This window comes from Girardinichthys multiradiatus, chromosome 20 (genome assembly GCF_021462225.1).
Source record: "Girardinichthys multiradiatus isolate DD_20200921_A chromosome 20, DD_fGirMul_XY1, whole genome shotgun sequence".
NCBI classification, from domain to species: Eukaryota; Metazoa; Chordata; class Actinopteri; order Cyprinodontiformes; family Goodeidae; genus Girardinichthys; species Girardinichthys multiradiatus.
This window is the reverse complement of record NC_061812.1, coordinates 7,625,076-7,649,842: the sequence shown is the minus strand read 5'-3', so window position 1 is coordinate 7,649,842 and position 24,767 is coordinate 7,625,076. Positions and strand designations below refer to the sequence as shown.

The 24,767-nt window shown below is 40.2% G+C and overlaps 1 protein-coding gene across 2 annotated transcripts; it reads left to right on the top strand.

Moving 5' to 3' along the window:
* Positions 1–9,228: 9,228 nt before the first annotated feature.
* Positions 9,229–24,558, top strand: apcdd1l (adenomatosis polyposis coli down-regulated 1-like). Of its 2 annotated transcripts, XM_047346478.1 has the most exons (5): positions 9,229–9,366; positions 9,512–9,653; positions 18,638–18,821; positions 19,299–19,818; positions 22,407–24,558. In XM_047346478.1, the coding sequence occupies exons 2-5, from the start codon at positions 9,599–9,601 to the stop codon at positions 23,166–23,168; spliced, it is 1,521 nt and encodes a 506-aa protein (XP_047202434.1). In that variant the 5' UTR covers positions 9,229–9,366; positions 9,512–9,598; the 3' UTR covers positions 23,169–24,558. The 2 variants fall into 2 exon arrangements, with proteins under 2 accessions (XP_047202434.1, XP_047202435.1); XM_047346479.1 differs by having other exon boundaries at positions 9,246–9,653; positions 18,641–18,821.
* The last annotated feature ends 209 nt before the right edge of the window (positions 24,559–24,767 follow it).

Below are 24,767 nucleotides of genomic sequence, written 5' to 3'. Positions count from 1 at the left end.
AGTGCGAAGTACCCAGCCTTCTTGCCGTCCCTGTCGGGGGTGCTGCATAGTCCCCATCCAGGGGACTCCATTATTCTGCTGGGGGACTTCAACACCCACGTGGGAAACAACAGTGACACCTGGAGAGGTGTGATTGGGAGGAATGGCCTCCCTGATCTGAATTAGTGGTGTTTCATTATTGGACTTTCAAGCGCATAGTGAGGGTGTGCTGGGAACGTCTGGCGCAGCCCTCAGCCAGGGATGTATTCAACTCCCACCTCCGGGAGAGCTTTGACTAGATTATGGGGGAGGTTGGAGACATTGAGTCTGAGTGGACCATGTTTTCTGCGTCTACTGTCGATGCTGCCGCCCGTAGCTGTGTTCGTAAGGTCTGCAGTGCCTGTCACGGCAGCAATCCCCGAACCCGGTGGTGGACACCGGCAGTAAGGGATGCTATCAAGCTGAAAAAGAAGTCTCATCAGCTGTGGTTGGCTTGTGGGACTCCTGAGGCGGCTGATGGGTACCGTGAGGCCAAGCGTGCTAACGGCCCGGGCTGTGACAGAGGCAAAAACTCTGGCCTGGGAGGAGTTCGGTCATGGAGAAGGACTACCGGTTGGTCTCGAGGCGATTCTGGCAAACTCTCCGACGCCTCAGGAGGGGGAAGCAGTGCTTCATCAACACTGTTTACAGTGGGGGTGGGGAGCTCCTGACCTCTACTGGGGACATTATTGGAAGAAGTACTTTGAGGATCTCCTCAATCCTGCTGTCACGTAATCCCTAGTGGAAGCAGAGGCTGGAGACTCGGGGTTGGACTCTTTCATCACCAAGGCTGAAGTCACCGAGGTGGTTAAAAAGCTCCACGGTGGCATGGCTTCAGGGGTGGAGATCCACCCTGAGTACCTTAAGTCTCTGGATGTTGTGGGGCTATCATGGTTGACACGCTTCTTCAACATTTTGTGGCGGTCGGGGAAAGTGCCTCTGGACTGGCAAACAGGGGTGGTTGTCCCACTTCATAAGAAGGGTGACCAGAAGGTGTGTTCCAACTACAGGGGGATCACACTCCTCAGCCTCCCTGGTAAGGCCTATGCCAGGGTATTGAAGAGGAGAATCCAGCCGATAGTCGACCCTTGGCTTCAGGAAGAGCAGTGTGGTTTTTGTCCTGACCGTGGAACACTGGACAGGCTCTACACCCTCTGCAGGGTACTCGAGGGTTCATGGAGTTTGCCCAACTGGTTCACGTGTGTTTTATGGACATGGAGAGGGCATTCGACTGTGTCCCTCGTGGTGCCCTGTGTGGGGTGCTCCAGGATTACGGAGTCAGGGGCCCTTTAGTAGGGGCCATCTGGTCTCTGTACCAGCGGAGCAGGAGTTTGATCGGCATTGCTGACACCAAGCCAGACCTGTTTCCGGTGCATGTTGGACTCCAGCAGGACGTTCCTACCCTCACCTATGGCCTTGAACTTTGGGTCATGACTGAAAGAACGAGATTCCGGATACAAGCAGCTGAAATAAGCTTCCTCCGTAGGGTGGCCAGGCACTCCCTTAGAGATAGGGTGAGGAGCTCGGCCATCTGGGAGGAGCTCAGAGTAGAGCCACTGCTCCTCCACATCGAGAGAAGCCAGTTGAGGTGGCTCGGGCATCTAAACCGGATGCCTCCTGGACACATCCCTCAGGAGGTGTTCCAGGCACGTCCCACCGGGAGGAGGCCCAGGACAAGCTGGAGGGACTATATCTCTCGTCTCTCAGCTGGCCTGGGAACGCCTTGGGCTCCCCCCGGAGGAGCTGGAGGAGGCGTCTGGGGAGAGGGAAGACTGGGTCCCGGATGAAGTGGAAGAAGACGAGTACGAGGCAGATTCTGACAAACAATAGGGAAAACTAATAAACTAATAATTAAAATAGGGAAAACTAATAAACTACAAAAAAGGAAAGAAAAGAATAAAACTGAAACCAATAAAATGATGCTGTGACATCACAGTTTAATGTGAATGTGTATGTTTAAGAACCCAGGTTTGTTTTGGTGAACTGGCATTAAGGTCAAAATATTTTTGAAACTAATTATGAGCAACAATAAAATGTGTCCGCACAACTAGGTCACAGTGCAAAGCAGAAGTGAAAATAAAACGTTATTTTATTACTATAATGTCTTAAAATGTTTAAGGACTCACAAGATGGCAATGTAACGGATGGATGACTCAGTGATGTCACATCTGGGATCAGTGGTTCAGTTAACAACTAAAGAAAATATTTAGCTTTTTAGCAACCCCTTTAAGTCCCTTGTGTAGTTTTAAGTAATACACACATTGATACAAATATCATTGTGTGTATAAGTGAAGGAAAGCATGCTATGCCGATCAGAGCATTGTGTAACACAGCAGAACAACAGAATGTTTTACCATGAGCAGAGCTTTAGATGTAGCATTAAGTGTGATGGCAATGAAGATGCAGTCTTTCACTCAGTAATTGAGATCAAACATTTACACGAATGCCCCCCCCCCCCATGCCAATCTGAGGAGAGCTGCAGGTTAAGAGAAAGAACACAGCTGCACTGAGTTTTGCAGCTATATGATATTGCAAAGATTCCAGCTGTGAAACTTCTCCTTCCTGGGAGCTGTCATTAAAAATGGTTAATGCTGTGCATTCTGGGATTCTGAGTCTTACCAGTCCCTTGTTCTCTGTGTGTAGTTCAGTCATTTTTGTTCCTTCCATGGGTGGGCCCAACAATGTGAACGTAGATATCTCAAGTACACAGAATTTGGTTGTCTGTGTGTGTGTGTGTGTGTGTGTGTGTGTGTGTGTGTATGTGTGTGGGTGTGTGTGTGTGTGTGGGTGTGTGTGTGTGTGAACTGAGGCATGGGATTTGTGCCCAAGAAAACACCCACCATACACAGAGCGCACCGAAGTTGATAGCTCACACTCAGTGAAAGGGTATAAGTTACAAGATTGAGAAATTATTTGATTATAAAATGGAGCTGGCTGTGTACTCTTCAGCGACTCATACCAGCAGGAGTGCTCTTGTGCCAGCAGGCTGAGCCCAGTAGTCTGTAAGTGTTTGTTTTTGTGGGTTTATGTGGAAATATGAGAATGTGTATTGCACACCAGGAAGGGGAAAAAATTGGGAAAAAAATTGGGAAACCATGTGTTTACATCATCATCGGTGCACCCTCAGCTATCTGTGTAACCTAAAATCTGTGAGTGCTGTGTGTGTTTGTGCATTACTGAGAGGAACTTTGCTGGATTAAAGCTGCTGGGACCCCAGGCAGGAGCCAGCTGTCAGATCTGAGATCTGAGATCAGCGATGTCATTCCACCCTCTTCTTTGCTCTCTGGGGGGTCTGTCACAGCAAGTTAGTACTTTGCCCACAGCACTGATCAGCAATCAGATTAGACTCCACCCTGAAATGTAGCTGCGACATTTGGCAGCAAGGATAACAATGTTCAAAGGAAAAGTAGTCAAACAAGAGGTTCCCTTCTTGCACACTGAAAGAGAAATCGTATTAAAGCAGTTTTTATTTATTCAACAGTAACCAAAGAGGACAGGGTAGGAAGCTTCTTCTATTCTAAAGCCAAAACGTTTTTTCAACTCCAAAGCTGATCCTCTTAATTAGTTTATCTCGTGGGAATTTTTGATAGTGACTTTAGACACCAAAATATATGTTTATTGACACAGAAAAAGTGATTAAATGACAAAAATACAATAGAAAGAATAGAAGATTTTTTTTTTCCTTTTTACCTGCTAATGTAGTTTTCAGGTCTCCTGAGAATGTGGTGTAAAGATTGTCAAAAACTATTTTAGTATTTTTAAGAAGTCAGGAAGAAAATCTATAGGCAGACTGACAACTGGCACAAAAATATTAATATAAGCAAGATGATGTATTCCAAATGTGCCATGTAAAACACAGTACCGGTGGTAAAATCCCTCAGTCCAGTTGCACTGACCATTAGCAGTGTGTATGTGTATTGGTGTTTTAAGTGTGTGCAGCCCTGACCATGTGCCAAGGCTCCAGTCGGCCCACTCATTGTAGACGTGTTGCCAGGTTTGGCTTGGCTGGAGCTTTCAAACCCTTCTTTACCTCTGCAGTGGTCAGCAGTGTCAACAGACCACATGTGTAGTGTGATTCAGTGAGACTGGACTGTTTGGGTGTGTGTGTTGGCCTTTCTAGTATAGCCTGATACAGGTTTGCATGAAATGTGTGTGCATGTGCTCCATTCTTTTTCTGATCATATCCATGTATTTCATTCATTAAAGAGGAAAGTCAGTTTTCTCTCCCTTTCTACTTTATTCCAACAACCCATGATGCTTTGCATGAATTATGGCCGCGACTTCCAATAGCTGAACTGGAATGAACAACCTAAAAAGCTCAGAGGCATATAAGGACTGAAAGGGCTGAATGTCATGCACCTCAAAGCAGACATCGAACCTCCGGTTTTAGGGAAAATCCCATTTCGCTTTGAGTGCATGGAGCACACACTTCTTATAGCCACATGTTAAGCTTTGTACAACTATAAGCTGAGCCATGAGTGACTCAACAAGTGCCAGAGATTTGCAGAGACCTGTCCATAAGTGTGTGACAAAAGAACTTCAGAAATTCAGTTATGCTGCAAACCAAAAACAAAGCTCACTTACATAGGATTAGTTACTAAAACGTAAAGATTTACTGCTACCTCCTATTTTACAGGAATTTGAACCCAGTATGAGTCCTACAGCAAATCCATGTGACACTAATTTCTGTGGGTCTTTTATTTTGAGGCACTATGCCTTTTAATATGTTCCCATTTTTTCACCTTACTGTTGAATTGCAGTTTTTTATGATTCATCTTCTAGTCAACATTATTAAAAAATTTTATTTCTTTAGCACTTCAGTTACCTTTACTCCCTGCTTTATTCTAGGTACACTTGTTGCGCTGTGGATTATATTTACTTAATTCCTTTTAATTTGTTTTCACTCTGGATTTTAAATGACACTCCAAACTGTTTCTTTCCAGTGCCAATATCCAGGATTTGGATTGTTAACTGCAAGATCCTTTTTTTTCGTTCTGTTTTCTAATACTGTTTTGTTGTCCTACTCCATCCCAGTTGGCAATTTCGTTTGGCTGATCCTGTTACGTTTTTAAATGGACTTTCATTTGAGTCTACAACACATTTACTCAAAAGTGCTGTAGACTCAAGTCTTCTCAAGTCTACAGCACTTTCAAGAAGTGGAGCTAGAGGAGTTAAGCACATGTTTCTTACATGTGCTTGACCCTTTCTGCTGTCTGAATTTAGATCCTCCATAACACTATAAATACTATAATTTGATGACAAATTGGAACCCTAACCCTGTTTCAATATTAAAAGCATTATTATGATTAAAAAAAGAAAAGTACATTATCCATACATTGTCCATTATCATGGAGATATTAGCATGAAAATGTAAGGCAAGAATAATACATAAATGGGTTTACAATTGCTGCTTGCATATAAGTTTATTTTACTTGGTAGTTAAGTCCGTCATTTCTATACCACCTCTTCCATAGTGGGTCACAGTGAAGCTGGTGCCTATCTCCAGTAGTCTACAGGCGAGAGGCAGGGCACATTCTGGACAGGTCACCAGTCCATCGCAGGGCAACACACAAACAACCATGAACACACTCATTCACACACCTGAGGGCAATTTAGACAGACCAATTAACCTAACAAACATGTCTTAGGACTGTGGGAGGAAGCCGGAGTACCCAGTGAGAACCTATGCATGCACGGGGAAAACATGATGCAAACTTCATGCAGAAAGACCCCCGGCTGGGAGTAAAACCCAGGACCGTCTTACTGCAAGGCAACAGTCCTGCCAACTGCGCCACCGTGCAGCCTTGGTAGTTAAGTATTTTGGTTTAATCATGGGAATACAAAATCATTAAAAGTACTCCAACATTTCTTATAATTGTATTTACTTGTGTATTATGTTACAATATTAACCAATGTAAAATTAATTCATTGTTCATAAACCCATCACTTTCATAATCTATCAAAAGTCATTGTGAAGATTTAACTTATTGTCCTTCCAGGGAGAGATTTCTATTACATATTGCATTTATTTACCATCAATGCAAAGGATAATCAACAGTCTAACTAAGGATTAGATAAAAAATTGACAAAGACTAGTCACGAATAAACTCAATACTTAATTTTATTATTAATCAACCAAATATTAACTCCCTACGGATTAAAAGTAAATAAAACACACCAAAAAAGCATATCTTATATCACACATTAAGGAGATGATTAATAACCTGTGCCCCTAACAAGGGCCAAAGCCCTGGACAGCATAGCCTCCAGAATCAGGTACTGATTCTGGAGGCTATCTCAGAGGTACTGAGATGATGATGACAGGTAGCGGCAAACCGGCGAGTGTGTTCCAACTAGCAGGTTCTAACTGATTGTTGAACCTCAGATCCAAGGAAGAGCTGTGTGGTTTTCATCCTGGCCATAGTGCACTACATTTTGTATAATTGTTTTGCTGCTTGGGTTATCATGACAGTATGGTTGTCCAGTCTATATGTGGCATGTAGACCTGAATAACTCTTGCATAGGTGCTCCCATTTTGTGGGTGGTAATATGGGTGTACGCCCATCCAGGGGATGCTTTTAAGCGGTATATACTTTTTCATAATCAAAGACTGAGTTGTGTCTGCAGGACCTCAAGGCATAGTCATGAAGAAGAGTGTGTCCAGTTTGGCAATTTCAGGTTCTCGTCTGCTTTTTGCAGATTACTGTATGTGGTTCTGTTGACATCTTCAAGTTAAGACCTTCAGCATGCACTGGAGCAGTTTGTAACCAAGTCCAAAGCAGCCATGATGAAAGTTATCTCCTTTAAACCATGGTTCTCAACCAGAAAAAGATAGATTGCCTGCTCCAACTTGGGAGTCATCTGGCTGTCCTCCTCAGAAGTGATGGTAGAAACGAGCAGCTGATGGGTAGACATATTGGGGTCTCGTCTACAGTAATCTGATCATTGCTCTGGTCTGTCGTTAAGAAGAAAGAGCTGAGCCAAAAAGCAAACTTCTTGATTTCCTGGTTTATCTACATTCAAACTATAAATTAGTTTAGATGGACAAACTTTATCTGTTTATTATTTTACTTAGTGCCCCTATATGTGGCCCGTTCTGGGGTGGCCGGGCTCTGGAAACTCGGTGGTTTGGTCTGGCCTCCCCGGCGGCCCCGCGCCGTTCCAGACCCTTTGTTGGGTGCCTTGAGACATTGTTGTAACTAAGTGCTATATAAATAAATAAACTGAAAGTGAAACTATCTCTGTAGTTATGCTGCTATAGGCTTAGGCTGTTGGAGGACATAATGACCACTTTCAGCCTCTTCGCTACATTCTCACACTACTCTCCAATTTTGCATTATTTGCTGTTATTTCAGCTTTTAACTTTATGTTCTCTCTCTTTTCTCTTCCTAGAAGTTACGCCTGGCCTGGCTCTGTGTCTACCTGTGACACCTTTCTGGAGAGGAGCATCGTCCAAGCTTCTGCTGGCAACAACTTAATGCTCACCCTCTACCGATGATCCGCATAGCCCTGTCCTTTAGTGTTTAACCCTTTCTCTCTCCTAGATATAGCAATTGACTGAGCTTTTACTGTAACTAATTATATGTGCTCTCTTTCAGACTCTAACCTTTAAAACTGGCTCAGAGTTTATCTGTTCTTTCTTTCTAGATTAAACAACTAAAGGAGCTACATCCATTAACATTTACTTTTCCTTCCCATAGAAAGTACTCCTGGATCAGTGCTTCTGTGTTCTTTTTGTGTCTCTGCTCTGTTCTCTCAAACCCCCAGTCGGTCGTTGCAGATGTTCGCTCACACTGAGCCTGGTTCTGCTGGAGGTTTCTTCCTTTTAAAAGGGAGTTTTTCCTCTCCACTGTCGCTACATGCATGCTCAGTATGAGGGATTGCTGCAAAGTCAACGCCAGTGACTGTCCACTGTCTCTACATGCTCATCCAGGAGGAGTGAATGCTGCAAGTCACTGACTGGATGCAATCTGCTGGGTTTCCTTAGATAGAAAAACGTTTTATCCAATTTGAATAAATAACTGAATCTGACTACACTGTTCAATGGTTAGGATTAATTGGAATGTATGTACTTGACTTTTGTGAAGTGCCTTGAGACGACATGTGTTGTGAATTGGCGCTATATAAATAAACTGAATTGAATTGAATTATGGTGAGGAGATCTGGATCATGACCAAAAGAACAAGATACTGAATACAGGGAGCTGAAATAAGCTTCCTCCGCACAGTGGATGGGCTTAGAGATAGGGTGATGCCCTATGTCTTCCAGGTGCATCTTGAAGTAGAGCCACTGTTCCTCTGCATCAATATGTCACTTGAGGTGTTTCAAGCATCTGTCTAGGATGCCTCCCAGGTGCATACATTTGGGGATTTTCCTTGCTTATCCCACTTTTGGAGACCTAGAGCTAAACCCATATTACGCTGGAGGGACTACATATTTATATGTCTTCTGATGGACATCTGAGTCCCCCAGATGAGCTGGAGGGTTTCACAGTGTTAGAGGGACATCTGGGTGTCCCTCCTGGACCTGTTGACTCAAACTTGGATAATCAGAAGACAGTGACTGAATAGGTGTATACATTTTTGATTGTTACACGTTTGTCAATTATTTAATTTATAGTTGCTGACATTTTTCCTTCATATTATGCAGTAAGTCATTAGCCTTGTAAAGTAACATTTGGTAAAGTTTAGGTAGAAGGGTTGGGCAAATTGTCTGGAAAAAAAAATGACATTATCTATATTTTCCATAGGCATACAGTACACTTTCTCTCTTACCCACTAAAGGTTGTTGAACAAACAGTAAAGGCTTATTTCAGTGCATCCAGGTAGCATTTTCTTAACAACCATTTATTCCTGTATGAGTCTGTCTACTGAACACTGTGGCAAACTGGTGCTACCATAAATTCAGTTATGGCAAACCTGCAAATTAGTGAAGAAATTGATCAGTGCTACAGTTATTAATTTATTGTCATGTGTCAAAATGGTGACTAAGGAAGATACAGACATTTACCTGATGGGCTAATGCATTGTGGCTGGACTTCTCACCGATTCCTCAAAGAGCTCCTCAGACCCTTCACCTCAGGAACTCTGAAGCTCAATCCCCGCTGCTCCCCCCTCCTCCTCTAAACACACTAAAACTTTCTCTGTCTGTGCCCTCCCTCTCTGTCTCTCTTTCTGCTCCCTCCTCTCAGCTCAAAACTATAAGAACGAGACAGGAGCGCACACACACACAAAGTCCACCCTGCTCACGTGCGCAGACACACTTGCTGTTCATATATCGAGTGGAGCAGATCAGGAATCTTTATTCCTCTCCTTCGCTAAAGAAAAGCACCTGTGTGGAAAAGAAAAGGTGATCTCAACAGGTTTTTTTAATTTCCTTTTTTTGCAAATGAAACTATGGAAGCCAAGAGGTGGAGATAGAGGAGACCAGAGAATACTGGATGGTTCATATTTGAGCTCTTGTTTTTTTCTGCTCTCTCCTCTCTTGGTGACAGGAACGACTCTGTGATTTGGATTTCCAATAGGTCAAAGTTTCTATTTTTGAGTGGTTTGTGTGAGTGAAGAGCACAGAAGCAGGAAATATGTCAAGCGGACGGTTCATTCACCTGCTGAGGGGAGTCCTGGTGCTCCTGCCAGGTGAGTCCAGACTTCTGTACTGCAAAATCATATACATATATACTCATATATTTACTGTAAGGTTAAAAAAGTAGAAAATCATTTTCAGAAAATTTGAAGATAAAGCCTTAAGCCTCTGAGTCAAACATAAATATTGTATTAGATGCAATTTTTCCTCAAAAACGGCAGAGATTCTCTAGTGTGAAAGCAAGAATGTCTCATGTGAGCAATCAACTGAACTCTTTGGGATTAATGCAGCTCAGAAAACAGATGGCAACACAGTGTGACAGTGCAGAAAAATTCCTAATTGCAAGGAAGTCATTATGTAATCCACAAATGTGGATCACTCTGTTTACAGCTAAATCCACAACTGATGCTGACATTAGTCTCATGAATAGCAGCCCTGTGTTTCCTTCCCTGTCCCTGTGTGTGTCCTCAAAGCTCAGTTAGATCCGAAGCCACAGGAGGAGTCTTCTTGGCTGTGCCTTTCTGTGAGTTTAAACAATAGTTCCCTGGGAGCAGGAAAGCGTGGCCCTGGAACTAATGTTGCTATTATATTAATGGTTACAAAAACAGGAGACAGACATTTCTAACACCGCCGTAGGCTGCAGCCAATCGTCCAGCCTCCACAGAATGGATACTGGGACCATCAGGGAAAGTCAATATTACAAGCGGCTGGATGCAGACAGGAGGAAGCATCTGTCTGCTTCTAATCATCATTTAACAGCTCGGTGCCCCTCTGCTCTGCCGTCCTTCGCTGCTTCAGTGGCAGACTGGTATCTGTTTGTCACAACTCAAGTTTAGTTGAGGTGACAGGCGAGGTTAGGTTGCTCGCTCCAAGCAGATAATTCTAACTGAGTTGGATTGAAATTAATTTAATGGGTCACAGATGTCAGAGTGTTGGACCGTTGATTTTTAACAGATGTAATGTTAACTCTGATTAAAGAAATCGTTTTATTTTATGTTGGAAAATAATCAATCCCAAAAATGTATTCTGTTTGGTTGTGCAGTTGAGAAAGTTTAACTATAGTTAGATTTTTATTTTTTTTCACTCTTTGTCAGTGCAATCAAATATTTGGTCATTTGGTTATTGTTGTACATCTAAACTTGAATATTGCTCCTCCAAACTTTAATCATTTTTATTGTAAGGACATTTCAGATTAGGTCTTTGTAAAAGAACTGGGCCTCCTGAACTGTCTCCAAACTGACTCAAGGTATGTCAGATCCTGTCTGTACTCCAGAACATCAGTGAACCATCAACTCATCCACAATCTATATCTTTATATCAGGTGCTGTTTTATTTTAAAATCTACTCCGTCTGATTATCCAGAAATGCAAGGTCTTCTGTTTAACTTTCAGCAAAAGGTCTTGGGAAAACTCTGAAGTGAGCGGATGTGTTGGCTTGAGGAGACACATATTTTATAGGCCAAAGTTTTGTGTGTTGTTTAATTGTGAACAGGAGCCAGAGATCACTAACTACAGAGGAACTGGCTGTGGTGTTAACCAAGCAAACTCCCATAGATCTCTTATCCAAATAAACAAGGCTGTTGGATTAAGCAGCTTATGCTGTGATGAAAAGACAACAGTAGTTGTCCTTGCGCTGCCCTGAGGACAGAGGCATGCTGCACGTCTGCAGGGCCGTGAAGATATGTGGGGGTGAAAGCAGAAATAAGACAGGAGGCTGGAGGGGGGTTCAGGGTTCAGGGTTAACATAACGGACGCTGTGTTCTTCAAATCAGCCTGACCTACGCTTGACTGTGGTGATAATGGTGGAGAGGAGGCAGCAGGTACTGCTTCAAGAAGTTTGTGAGTTAATTTAATTCTTCCTTCTGTAGCTGATGGTATTCGAGGAAGCCACAGTACCTGTTGATATTAAAGATAAAGGCAGTAGCTAGTTTTTGTGTCCCTGAATTAATGATTTTACACGTTTAACTCTTTCAATAAAGACTGTAAATCTATTTGTTCATTTTAAATAAAGTAACTGACTGTTTTTAGTAATGTTTATTTTAAAACTGCAGTTGTAAAATTCCCACCTGTCAGAATAAATTTAACAAGGGAGGTTGTAACCATTAATCTGCTACAACTTTGTTCAAGTTCAGTACCAAAGTGCAAAGCGAAAGTTATTTTTATTTATCTTGGTTACAATAGACTTGGAATAATATGTAAGTAGCACCTCTCAACATAATGCTTTGTTTTGGACACTCCTAATGTTACCTTTTTGCATATTTATTGCAGTGTTCAAAACATACAATTTCTGAAATATTAAAATTTGGGATTTTACATGAAAACAGAAATGTCACAGTCACCTTTATTGGAACCCTGATAAAGATGTGTAAAAAAAAGAGCACTAATAGTGACAGTCGTAGCAATTCCTGTCAAATAAATATAACTGGAACATTTCTACGTCCCTTTTTTTAAGTTAATAAAAGTGTTTAGGAATTTTTGAATAGTAGTTTATGACTTCCTGTTTTCCTTATAAATAAAACAAGCTCTTTTCTCTTAGCCAATCCACAAATGGGAAAGACATGAGAACATGCTATTTTTTTAAGGCAAATGTGTTTTGATCTGCATTACATGAGAAATGGAGACAAGAAAAGGCTACTTGCTTAAACATGAAAATATCTACAGTCAGAGAAATGATAAAATGTTTTAAACAAGAACTGTGTCAAACAAGGCTTACGGTGATAAATCTTAGTTTTAGTTTTTTTTTACGCACCTCTTTTACTCATCTTCATCAAGGTTCCAATAAAAGTGCAGGTTGGTATAGATGCAACTGCAATTTCAGCATTTCTTGATCCAAACTTTCTGGTGTTGCTGTTAACAAATAAATATTTTAGACCAAAGTATGATGTATTCTCAGCCCCAAACAGGTTATTTTTCTGTCTAAACAAAATAACAGCAAGTGAGAGCAAATCAAATGAATGGTCAACTTATTATGGTCACAAATATGTGTTTCCAAGACAAACATTCCACATTTAGTACTCTGGCAAATTGGATCATCTGAAACAATAACACAATTTTCACATGAGTTTATTTATCAGTTCTGGGACTCAACTTTAAATTTCATTTGGTTTTTTATGTCCATAAATGGCTAAATAATTATCTGTTTTGGTGCAGTGTCAGGGCAAGTTGAAGATTTCGACCAAAGTGAAAACTATTTTCGTAACTTTGAGAATGCTAAATGCAAACATAGCATTTTACTTAAATATGGAGATGATTTTGTCTGCTATAATATTTTCTCCTAAATTTCCATTTTATCTTCACTTATTATTTCAGGCTTCTAATCCAGGTTAGGTTTGCATTTTAAAGTAACACCATCAAACCAAAATTGATTCTTCACAACTCTCCGTTTTCTTTGGACCGTGCTTCAAGCCACGTATGCATCAAGAACACAAATAGGATTTAAAGAAGCTGAAACATTGAGCTTAGAATTGTGCTAAGCGCTTTTAAAGAAAAACCTGTCAAGCTGTACAATAAGATGGAGTTTGTGTCATTTTTACTGAATTACATAAAAGCCAGACAGGCTTTTTGGAGACAAGCCAGAATCTTTGATCTATGTTAGGCCAAATGACATTTTTCACACTAAGATTATGAGACTGTTTCCAGATATAAGCACTAGTCTGACTTTAATTAGATTTGTCAAACAGAATATATTAACATTCAGAAGGTAATACATGGTATATAGACATTGGTTTATCTGTATAAATTTGCTCTGACTGCACATTTCTAGGGATTTGTAGCTTGTGACGATTGATGGTTTTATTGTAAGGTGACACACACCTAAAAGTTTGGGAATTATGGACTCAGTAACGCTCATCCAAGGTCTGCAGGACAGCTCAGAGGGTTCAAGAGCATAAAAGAGCAGCTACAAGCTGTGAATAATGAGCAGCACTCAACAAAAATATGTGCAATGATCTCTGGGCTACTGTAGCATTTAATTCTTCTGCTGAGGAAAAACGCACACATGCACCTCACTAATCTTGTCAATCCAGTGCACTGAGACGTCTCACTCCTCCCACATCCAGCCTTAATCCTTCTAACTAACTTCATTCACCTCATCAACCACAGACAGTCACCAAGAGACAGAAAGAAAAGAAACAAAAACGAGGGAAACTGGGAAGGAATCTGACATTCATCCAGGAGAAATGAGGCATAAAAAATTATGGCTTTTTCATCAGAGGGAGAGGAGGAGGAGCAGAGCCAGCAGGGCGCAGTCATTTCATGGACAGTTGGGAGAGTTCAGGACTGCAGCTTGGATGAGGGTGATGTAAAAATGCTGAAAAAAGGGAGTAATGGTTAAACATGCTTCTCATGTTGTCAACAGCATTTTGGGGGGGAGAAAACACAAATACAGTTAAGTTAAAATTATGGACATCATATTATGGCCTGAGTGTTTTCCTAATTTCTTTGGACATGTGGATCTTTAAAAAAACTAAGCAAATAAGGTACTTTTTACAGATCCTTATATCACCTGTGGACCATTGAGCTGGAAGTGTCAAGGTAACACTAGTTATTGGGGTGTAGGGTGTCCTAACATTTTCCTACGTTAGAAGACAGACCTTTTTATTAAATAAGAGAAACAATGTTAATTATCGTTTATAAATCCTCTCCTTTTTCAGAGATAAATGAAGACATTGATATGCGAACATTTCTTTTGAAAGAAAGAAATACATTTTTTTCTTGAAGTCTTCACAAAAGACTTCATAATGGGACAAATAAAGGTGTCTCCCTCTCTGAACGAAGCATGAAATGGACTCTTGTCTCAAGCACTTGATTTCATGCAGGTCCTAATTCGAAATTCCCTGGATCTGCTTCTTGTTTTCCGAGGATTGCACATAAAGCTGTGTATTTGACCAGCGGAGAGAGGAGCGCCGAGGCTGCCAAACCGTAATCACAAATACAAACAAACAAACAGAGGGCAGCCCAGAGGCTTTCTATAAATGCTATCCTTTTACAGAGTACAGTAAATCAGTGTGTGCAGTGTGTTTAGGCAAACAGCGTGCACATGTACATGTGTCTGTTTGTGTGTGTCTGTGTGTGTTTATAGACCCTGAATGAATACAGGAACTCAAAGACAGGTAGATTATTTTGGCCGGCCATCACTCAGATGAAGTGAAGGCCGGAGGCAGCAGCAGTGTTGGTGATGACAGACTGACCTTCCAGACCACACACAGCTGCAGGTTGCAGCACTGACCCCTGCTGGGAGGGCTAAAGTACTACAGGAAGACAGCTCAAACTGGATTATTGTTTTCTGGCAGATGTTCAGGATCAGGATTGTGTGGTCCAGCTGTTGTCCACACTGAACTGATGTGAAGGAGGGACTTAGAGGAGACTCTGATCTCACTGTCACAAATAACTCTGGTTCTCATTTGCAAAACCAGCTAGGAGCTTTGCTCATAATTAAAGTTGATTGTTCTGTCTCAGGCTTACCTGATCCACATGTTAAACAGTCAACGCAGATGGATTTTTACCAGTTTTAGTGTGTTTATAGTGTGGCTTTGTAAACAGTGTATAAGGCAAGAAGACCATGTGCTGTATGATGGTGCGTTAAAAAAGGGTATTTTGGTTTTTATCACAAAGCACTTGGAAAGCAGAATAATGCAAAATAAATCATTTAAAACAATCCATTTAAAGCATGAAAACAATAAATATTCACAGCTCCTTAAACAAGATGTGTTTTATTCTAAAATAAATGAAAATTAATACTAGTGTTGCGGAAAAAACAGAATAAAATCTTCTCTTTCATACTGTGTTGCCATCAAATATTTAGCTTGGTATAAATCAAATAAAAAGTAAATCCAAAATCAACACTACTGGGGAAAAAGCATTGCTTGGATGAAAAAAAAATGGAATTGTTCATTTTTGACACATGATTTGCATTCAGATTGTTTCATTTGTGAAAACATGCATTTTTGACCTGAATTTAAAACGGAAATCAATAACAGCTGATTATTACAAAATTATAATAATAGGGAAATAATACATCGTTTACCAAGCTCTAAGCTGTATCAAATCAAGGACAGCCACAATAAATACTAGTAATTTACATATACAGATTTTTGTGGCCATTTATGTTGAATTTTTGTAAATCACAAGTCCTATTTTAGTTTTTTGGAGGTTAGAATATACTTCAGATGGTTTGGAATTATTATGATTACTTTTAAACCCTCCCATTAATTTAAGAGATTAATAACACGTGGTGAAGGTCCTTTTGTTTGTCAAATGTCTGGTGTGTTGACGGGAGGCTTATTGCAATGATTTTTTGACCACATTTTTGACCTTGTAAGATAAGATTAAGTTCATTCGTTTACATCTAAGTTGTGAGAATTTTTTAGTTATTATCTTTTGCAAGAATTAAAGAACATATTTTTCAAACAATCAAGTCAGAAGTGCGTTCAAGAAACTAAACCACCTGTTGCCACCCACGGATTTTTTCTTGGAATTATTTTGGTTTGGAAACAAAAAGACCGTGACGCAGATTTTTTGAAATAATTGCAACAGTTAGTTAAATCTTCCAAGCACACATTTCAAAAAATACATTTCAACATGGAGAGAAAAAACATTAATTTAGATGAGATTTTATAAAAAAATGTCTACAAACTTTATCACACAACAAGAAAGAAGAGCAGCGAGTTAGCTGCGTAAATTGCTATCTTCAAGCCATTAATTCACATTTTAAAACTTGCATATAACCGAAAAAGGTTAGTCAGCATTCTTACATGTTGACTACTTGTTACTTACACAGTTACTGCCCTGGCCTTAAACTCGTTTAATTAGTTAATTGTTGCATTTCTTCTATAAGTAAATTCTTGGTGTTGATTACTCTTACTGAGAATCTTACTTAAAACCTGTCTCACCCCACTGTTAAAATGTGTTCAAAACCAAATTCTGTTATCTGCTTTTACCAAAAATCGTGAAGGCTCCAATCTGATCTCCTTTTTACATCAACATTTAGAGCAAAAATATATTCATTATTTGGTTTCTAAAGATAGAGATCTGCTTTGAGGCACAGAGATCCACACTGCACGAGTGGCACGTTTGAAAGCCCACGGTGGAAAAATAGCTCAGTGGGCCGCATCGAAGGGTGAAGTTAATGATATCCGACTGCATGTGTAGGAAGCAAATCAAATCAAATAGTCCTACTGGTGCCTCCAGATTGAGAGGGGGTTGGATATTATCATACTGGATGTATTAAACCATCAGCTAACTTGTGGATAGAATGGACTTCTTTGTTGACGATTCCTCAGAACTCCACAATAAGCAATTCGGTTTGACTAAGATCTGCTTTTATGAACACTTGATAAGTAAATGCAACCATATGCAATGAAGAGATCAGAGGAAGGAGAAGGAACTGAATGACAAGTGAGCTCAAAAGGCAATTTAAAAATGCTCTAAAACCATGCGTATCTCCATGTCTGTGGATTTTTCGGGATGTTTGTGTGTTGGAGGCTGTGTTGAATGCACAAAACACACTGAATAGATGACTTACATGAAGCATTACGTAAAAACTGAACCTGAATAGTCTTCTGGGTTTAACTGACTGGCTACCTTCATTAGTTATAACCACATGCAGCACAAGCAAACACATCACCTCCTGAGAGAAATTACAAACCCTGTTCCACAACCCATGCTGCCAAAGATAGGTCATAATTTTAACCGTAAATTGACAGACTGCTGTGTGGAGGACACATGGGCTTTCGGTTAAAACCTGGCTCTGTGGTCGGTGACTGCTACAGCTTAAACAACTCAATATGTGAGTGTGTGTTTGCGAATGTGTGCGTTCAGATCAGGTGGGCAGAGACTGGGGAACAACTGAGCTGCACACATGTGTGGGTTTTTGTGGGGAGCAGCATTCCAAGAGCGAAGGGAGCAAAAAATATCCTCAGTTTGATATTAACAAGTTTAATAGATGCCCATCAGTCAGCCTCCATATTGGAGCCTTTCAAAGAAAATTCAGCTGTGCATTCTTTCCACTAAGAAGGCCCTGTATGATTTAAGGTTTCTGTGCTTGACCAAGGAGGAGCTAATTGATCTGTGAACTGATGCTTTAAAGAATAAGTTGTTGCTTGACAAGGAACATTTTAATGTGCAAGCCGGAGTAAAATAAAATTCAATAAAGCAAAGAAATATATAAAAACACATGAAAGGAACTTAAAGCATGATCTTCTTTTATGGGAAAACTTGTTTGAAGTCAAGAAACTAAGCTTCAAAATGGCAACTCAGCACAAAACAAGAAAGCAAATACCAATGTGCCAGTAATATAAGAGAAACAGGTATACGTCTGTCAGGAATTTTTTTTGTTCCTGCGTTTTCCCTGGACATTAATATGGAGCCATACGTTTAGTACGAAACTAAACCGGACTGCTCAGCCTTGCTGTGTCGACATCACGCAGGTTTTTATTCAGAAAACACTTCCAATGATAGACAGGCTGCAGATGTGTGAGCTCAATAACTGTTAAGGAGTGAAAAAAGGCTTTTAGTTGAATCCACTGTCAGCTTTTAGGAAAGAAACATTCATCATCATAGGCATTTCTTTTTACTTGAAATCATATTATACACACATGTGTTTGGCTCAGTTGTCATTTTGCTTGTCTATTAAAATGGAAAAGCACAAATACAGAAAGCACGCATTTCACACACATTTCCAGCCACAGAGCTAATCCAGAAACAAGAGATGTGTGTTGCAGCTGTGGGAAAGAAATGTCCAATGAAGCCAGCATCCTGATTTACATTTATATATGGGTTCTATAGTACCAACTTGGCTCTCTTTGCCTGGATAATGTATCAAAATTACCAGTCCTGTAACAGTTTGCACTCAGCCAGACTTATGTTTAGGTGTAACTGGGAGAAAATGTAAATATTTAACTTCATTTTAAAATGATGAAGGTGGATAATCATCTCCATTTACCCCAAATTAGCCTGGAATTTTCCTCCATGGAGCCTCAGTGTTTATCAGACAACTGTTGTTATTTACGCATTTTTAATGACTGTCCTCTTCTTTGCAGCAGCTGTAATTGTAGCTGGAACAAGGAGTAAACTTTGGGAGGTGCCCACTGGTCACTTCACATCCTCTTCCAATAAAACCGAGAGCCTGCAATGGGAACACTGTCAGTACCGCCACCTAAAGGAGGGAGTAAGAATCACAGCAGATATCCCCCCAAAATTGGATGGGACGTGGGTGTCAACAAGGTATATGTTCATACAGTTTTTGCATCACCAAACGTCTGCTAGAGAGTCATTCTTTCAAGCAAAACTTTAGAAACTTGTTGAATACCCAAGTAACATGCTTTTTTCCTTATACACTTCGCCCCTCCAACAGATTTTGGCATGGTTTAGGTTTTAATCTGACCACTCTCACTATAAACAAGACTATTGTTACCTTGTATTTACCTGGAAAACAAGAAAAATGAATAAAAACAGATAAACGCATATTAAAAGTGGGATGGAAAATGGTTAATGCCAAAGATGTTAGAGCATGTTGTCCATGGCTCTTAGGTACATGCAAAAAACTTTCAAGGATTTTAAGCAAGTCAACAGATGACCTCTAACAGACATACAATGGCTAAAATCAAATGGAAATTTGAAATATGATCCCATGGAGATTCAAAACATCCAAACACAGCCATACAGTGAAGACTAATTCTATTTTTCTCCCTCTGCGTTCAGATGTGAAGTTCGACCTGGTCCAGAGTTCCTGACCCGATCCTACACCTTCCATTCCAACCGTCACTTCCAGGCACTGCAGCACTACTACACTGAGAGCAGCTGTGAAGACCCAGCCTACTCCCTGATGATCAGAGGCAAGATTCGTCTGCTCCAGGCCTCCTGGATCACCCGTGGAGCCACCGAGGCAGAGCACCACCTCAGCAGGGTGGGGATTGTGCTTCACAGCGTAGCAGCCAAGCAGAGGCTGGCCTCCAGACTGCCCCCAGCCTGTGTGAGCCTAAGCCTCAACGAAGCAGTGCCAGGAAAGCCGTATGAGCTGTACAACACACGTGCAGGGAGAGCATGCCTGGCAGCAATGGGCTTCTCTGTGATGGAGATGGGGCTGGTACGTGTGGAGATGCAGCACCACAGCCATGGGGGAGAGGTCCAAGAGCTGTTTTTAGGGGATATTCACACAGACTGGGCCCAGAGGACTCAGCACAGACCCACAGGGTACCAGCAGCCATTGCAGAACGCCATGGTGAGATTTTTACACTGCAATTAATGTTATGATCAAGGAGAATAATTCATTGTTAGCATTAATGTCCAATAAGCAGATTAGCTAAACTTTTACAATGGACCGCAACATCTATTAGAAAACATAAACATTTCAAAATAAAAATAACAAATGAAATGACCAAAGATTTATTTGGATACGGAAAGATTTAGCACTGAAGCACAGAAACTAGACCACAGAACTAGCTAATCACTAGTAAAGGTTGAAGTTGATAATTGATGCTGATCTTTACTGGAATAGTAGATTGCCAGCCACATTTATTTGCATCCCAAGTAAAAATGTTTAATGGGCCTTAAAAGAAATTCATCTCTTACTCCTATAACATAACCTCATCCTGAACATTTTAGAAAATCCAATGTTTAAATTGGGGAATGTAGATAAAATTCTCACATTTAGGAATAATTGTTTATTACAAAATTACCACTGGACAATTATTGGTAACTTTTAAAATGAATGTAACTGAAGCATTAAAATGTATACTATATTTTACACTTTTTATAGCTGATTAGATCAATGGTTACTGGATAAGGAGTCAATATGTGACGGCGGACAGTGAGGAGGATGGTAAGAGAGGTAAAAGAATCTAAGTTAAGACCTCAAGGGTAGAATTTTGAGGTCACAAGATCTCCATAAAAAAACATTTAATGCTTTTTACAATGTTGTTTGGATGTCATTCCAGAAAAGAAAAGGCTTTTCTGTCCTAATATTACAATAACATAAAGATTACAAACAGATATGGAGATTGCTAAAAGCTACTGGGAGTTTACCTGCAACTGTGTGCTTTGGTCAGATGGGACAAAGATTTAACGTTTCCTCAACAAATACTCCAGGTAGGTTTGGTATGAGACAAAGGATGGAAATGCAGAAAGGCATCTTGTCTACCAGAAAGATATACTGGGTCATTCATCAGAAGATGATTCATAACATATGGCAAAATTGACACAGAAATGTTTTACAAGACACATAAAACAACTTTCTATGGACATCACAGTCCCCAAACTAACATCCTACAGAAAGCCCGGTGGGCGAGCTGGAAAAACAAGTATAAGAGAGGACCCAGGACTGGACGATTAGGGGCTGGTGTCCTGAAACCTTTAGATCTATATCTGCTTCAAATAATGAAATGGCCATTTCATTCAGGTGTGCTAGACCAAGGAAAGCTGTGGTGGACTGACCACCAAGGCCTGAAAAATGAGAGCCTTGATTTAGAGAGATTGTACAAAAAGGAGCGGACAAAGACCCCTGTCTGTATGCTCCAGCTTTGTTAAAGCCTATAGGAAAAGAGCATGTGCTGTCTGTTTAGAAAAAGGGGGTGGAACAATGAATTTTCAGCAAAGGTATCAATAACTGGGGACGGCGCTGGTGGCATAGGGGGGTTAAGTGCACGACCCATGCAAGGAGACCTTAGTCCTTGATGCAGGCTGTCGCAGGTTTGAGTCCCGACCCATCAACATTTACTACATGCCCTTCCCCCTCTCTCTCCACACTATTTCCTGTCTACTTACTTTCAAAAAATGTGAAAAATAGGGGCCGCTAGTGCCTAAAAGAAAAAAAAGGTACCAATAATTGTGAAACTGTTGGTTTCATTGAATTACAGTTTTTTTTTTTTTTTTATGTTATTAAGTGATTGTATGTAAATTAAAGGTCATTTTTTTCAAAATGTTCAGTAAGACATAATACCACAGCAATAACGGGTGAATTTATTTTAATGCTTTTCACACACCTTTACCTGGGGTGCCAATAATTGTATCCGGCACTTTATTTAGCAAGTTAATACCAAAGCACATAATTCACATATTTTAATATTTCTCAATGGATTCTGAGAGTTAAAGAAACACAAGTCATCAAAAAATAAGTTCAAACCTATTTTGTATTGAAAACATTTAGCACACAATGAAACTAAAAATGGCAACCTGTCCAGGGTGTACCCCGCCTCTCGCCCATAGACTGCTGGAGATAGGCACCAGCTCCCCCGTGATCCACTATGGAATAAGCGGTAGAAAATTATGACTGACTGACTGACTGAAACTAAAAATGGAATAAAAAGACTCTACACCAATGAAACACCCGAATGCCAAGATTAGGACAAAATCTATATGAATCTCCAATTCTCCAACACCTAGAGGTGGGCAAAATGGAGTAGATAAACAGATTACATGTATGATTAAGAAACTACATATTACTTCCTTAAAGCAAAGCTAGATTAAGTCTCTTTTACACAATAAAAAGTTACTTAATCTACAGCAAGTGTGATATTAAATTTGATTTCTGAAGGTATTTATTAGTTATTTTTGCTTCCATTGTTTATAAAATGAGGTTTCGCTGATGTTTTTTGGTGCAAAGGTACAATTATTTCAGTGTAAAATACACATTTAATAGCAATCTCACTTTTTGATGTAGTTTTTTGGGTCTAGTCAGAAGTTTGCATTGTAATTAGTGTTATTGGACAGAACAAAATGTTCATTTCACTGAAGATAAACCAATTTTTATAAAAATCTTAGCATAATTATTAAAAGCCTCAAAGCATCTCACCTGTCTCTGTCATTTTACAGTATCACGTCCATCCCTGCCCTGTGTGTGCCCTGGTGTACCGGTCCTCAGAGCAGCGCCCCCCTGTGTTGCCTCGCGCTCCTGCAGTTCCTCTGTCTCTGGAGGGCCACTGGGTCAGCCAGCGCTGTGAAACCCGTCCCAATGTACTCTTCCTCACCCGAGACTTCACCTTCAATCCAGGCCAGCACGCCTGGAGGGGCATCTACCGTCACTACTTGGACCCAGCCTGCTCACAGCCCACTTTTACCCTGACAGCTTTGGGGCACTATGCTCAGGGAAACCCCTCCTCCAAACTCTCAGGAGCCTCTGAGTTTGTCTTCAAGGTAACACAGGTGAAAGTCACAGCCATGGATGAGTCTACTGCTAAGCTGCTGAACAGCACAAGACCGGGAAAGTGTGGACGAACGGGAAACTGGAGGCATGGGGTTGAACAGGATTTGACTCCCACAAATGGATGTCCTATGCTGGGCATCAGGCTGCCCCATAAGGAATATGAGCTCTTCAAGATGGAGCTCGACCATAGAAAACACCCACTGCTATTCACTGGAGAGAGACCAACTGATGGGTCCAGTCCTGATCGACCACTGAGGCGGCCCACCTCCTTTCAGTTTCCCATGGTGCTTTGCAATGGGGGAGAGATGCATCCCTCCTTCTCAACTTTTAATAGCAAGCAAGTACAATTAGCCAGTGGGACAGCTGGTCTGGAAAAGTTGGTGTTGCTGGTGTTTGGATCTGCACTGTGCAGCTGGCTTGATGTTTATTAGACACGTTCTCACAAATTAAACCTGGTTCTCAGCTCAAGCCTGTGAAGGATGTTGTTTGGCAGCTCAAATGATCTCTTCCTTTAAAGAGTAGAACTGAGAAAAAATCAGGAGACATTTAAATGAGCTGAATGATTTTACACATCTGGAACTCAGATGCCACCTCATGGGGAAAAGACTCACCTGTTAAACAAGAAACTAATCTGGAAAGGACTGAAATAAGATGGAAAGTTAGCAGTGACAATATTTATCTAAAAGTGCCACAATCCAGGAAATAATTGAATTACTAAATAATTAGTTAGACAATACTGAATAGAATTGGTAATAATTACATTAAGTATAAAAAGGTTCCAAGTAATACATTAATATGTCATTAAATACACAAATAATTTAAATACATGAAAAATAGTCAGAAAGGAAAATTATAACTTTTTTCTGAATTCATATTCTAGAGTGCATCACAAAATTTTTGTATCACTGGCTCAACGAGCCCCAACATTTCACTGGTTTTCCTGCACAGACAGAAATGAATTGGTGTAGAGCCACTAAAGCAATTTATTAGGTGGCAGTACTTTACTTGTGGTGGTTTTGAGACATTATTAGGTTGCCGACAAAATCTCAGGTGCTGCATTTATGTTTTGCTGAGTCTGAAATGTCTCTTACCAAAGAGTCATCTCCAGTAATCTTTAACAGATTATTATTAAACCTGCCCCTTTGTTCTCCTGGACACCCACAAATAATTGTGTTTCAGGTCCAACAGATTTATAACTTTATAAGCCACTGATCTATTTAATTGTGTATTTAATAAATTATTTGTGTATGTATTTCAGGTTTTAAATATTTAATCACACATTTAGGGATTAAATCTGACAAAGTTAATGATGGAGTATGGCACTTTTGGAACTCCGTATATATTAGCTTTGGTTTGTATTGTGCAGATGATTTCCTCAAATGGTTCAATTGCATTTTTGAAAATCTAAGAATTGTTGAGATATAATTACTAAAAGAAATACTAATGCTGACATGAGTCAAAACCACAATGTAATTTAACACATGCATATCGACTTAAATCACATTGGCTTAACCATAAACAGCATAACTAAGTCACTTTGTACAAAACATTTTTCAGTAGCTAGATGATAGAAAGCTTGCAAACAGCAGCCACCATCACTAATCCACAGCCACTGTGGTGTCAAATGTTGTGATATCTTGATGCTCTTGAAAAACTTGTGCGATAATCTGATTCTACCAGCAAAGTAATCTTATCAAATGAGTATTTATTTTTTACAACTTATATTGTATATTTACACACAAAAAGGGTTATTTTTGTGTAAAATGTTATCTTTGTAATTTTATATTTTCTATGTTAATTAAAAAAGGACTTTTAACAACAGATTGGGTTTATTTGCTCTTTCAAACATGATCTCAAGACTGTTCCTTCATGCATGCAAATGTCTCTCTGGAAATGTACTCTGCATGCACAGCAATGAGAAATGAAGTTTAATCCTCAGGAATTATCAATGTCAAAATATAGACTTGGACAAAACGGGGTACTGGGTATCTATATGTTAGCAGAGCATCTTTAAATGCAATGAGTAAAGA

What these genes read in the sequence shown, in the direction of transcription:
- apcdd1l (XM_047346478.1), top strand. Translation starts at nt 9,599, where the DNA reads ATGTCAAGCGGACGGTTCATTCACCTGCTGAGGGGAGTCCTGGTGCTC. An exon ending in AGTCCTGGTGCTCCTGCCAG is followed by an intron (nt 9,654 to 18,637) that starts GTGAGTCCAGAC and finishes TCTTCTTTGCAG; the next exon opens with CAGCTGTAATTGTAGCTGGA. An exon ending in AGCCATTGCAGAACGCCATG is followed by an intron (nt 19,819 to 22,406) that starts GTGAGATTTTTA and finishes GTCATTTTACAG; the next exon opens with TATCACGTCCATCCCTGCCC.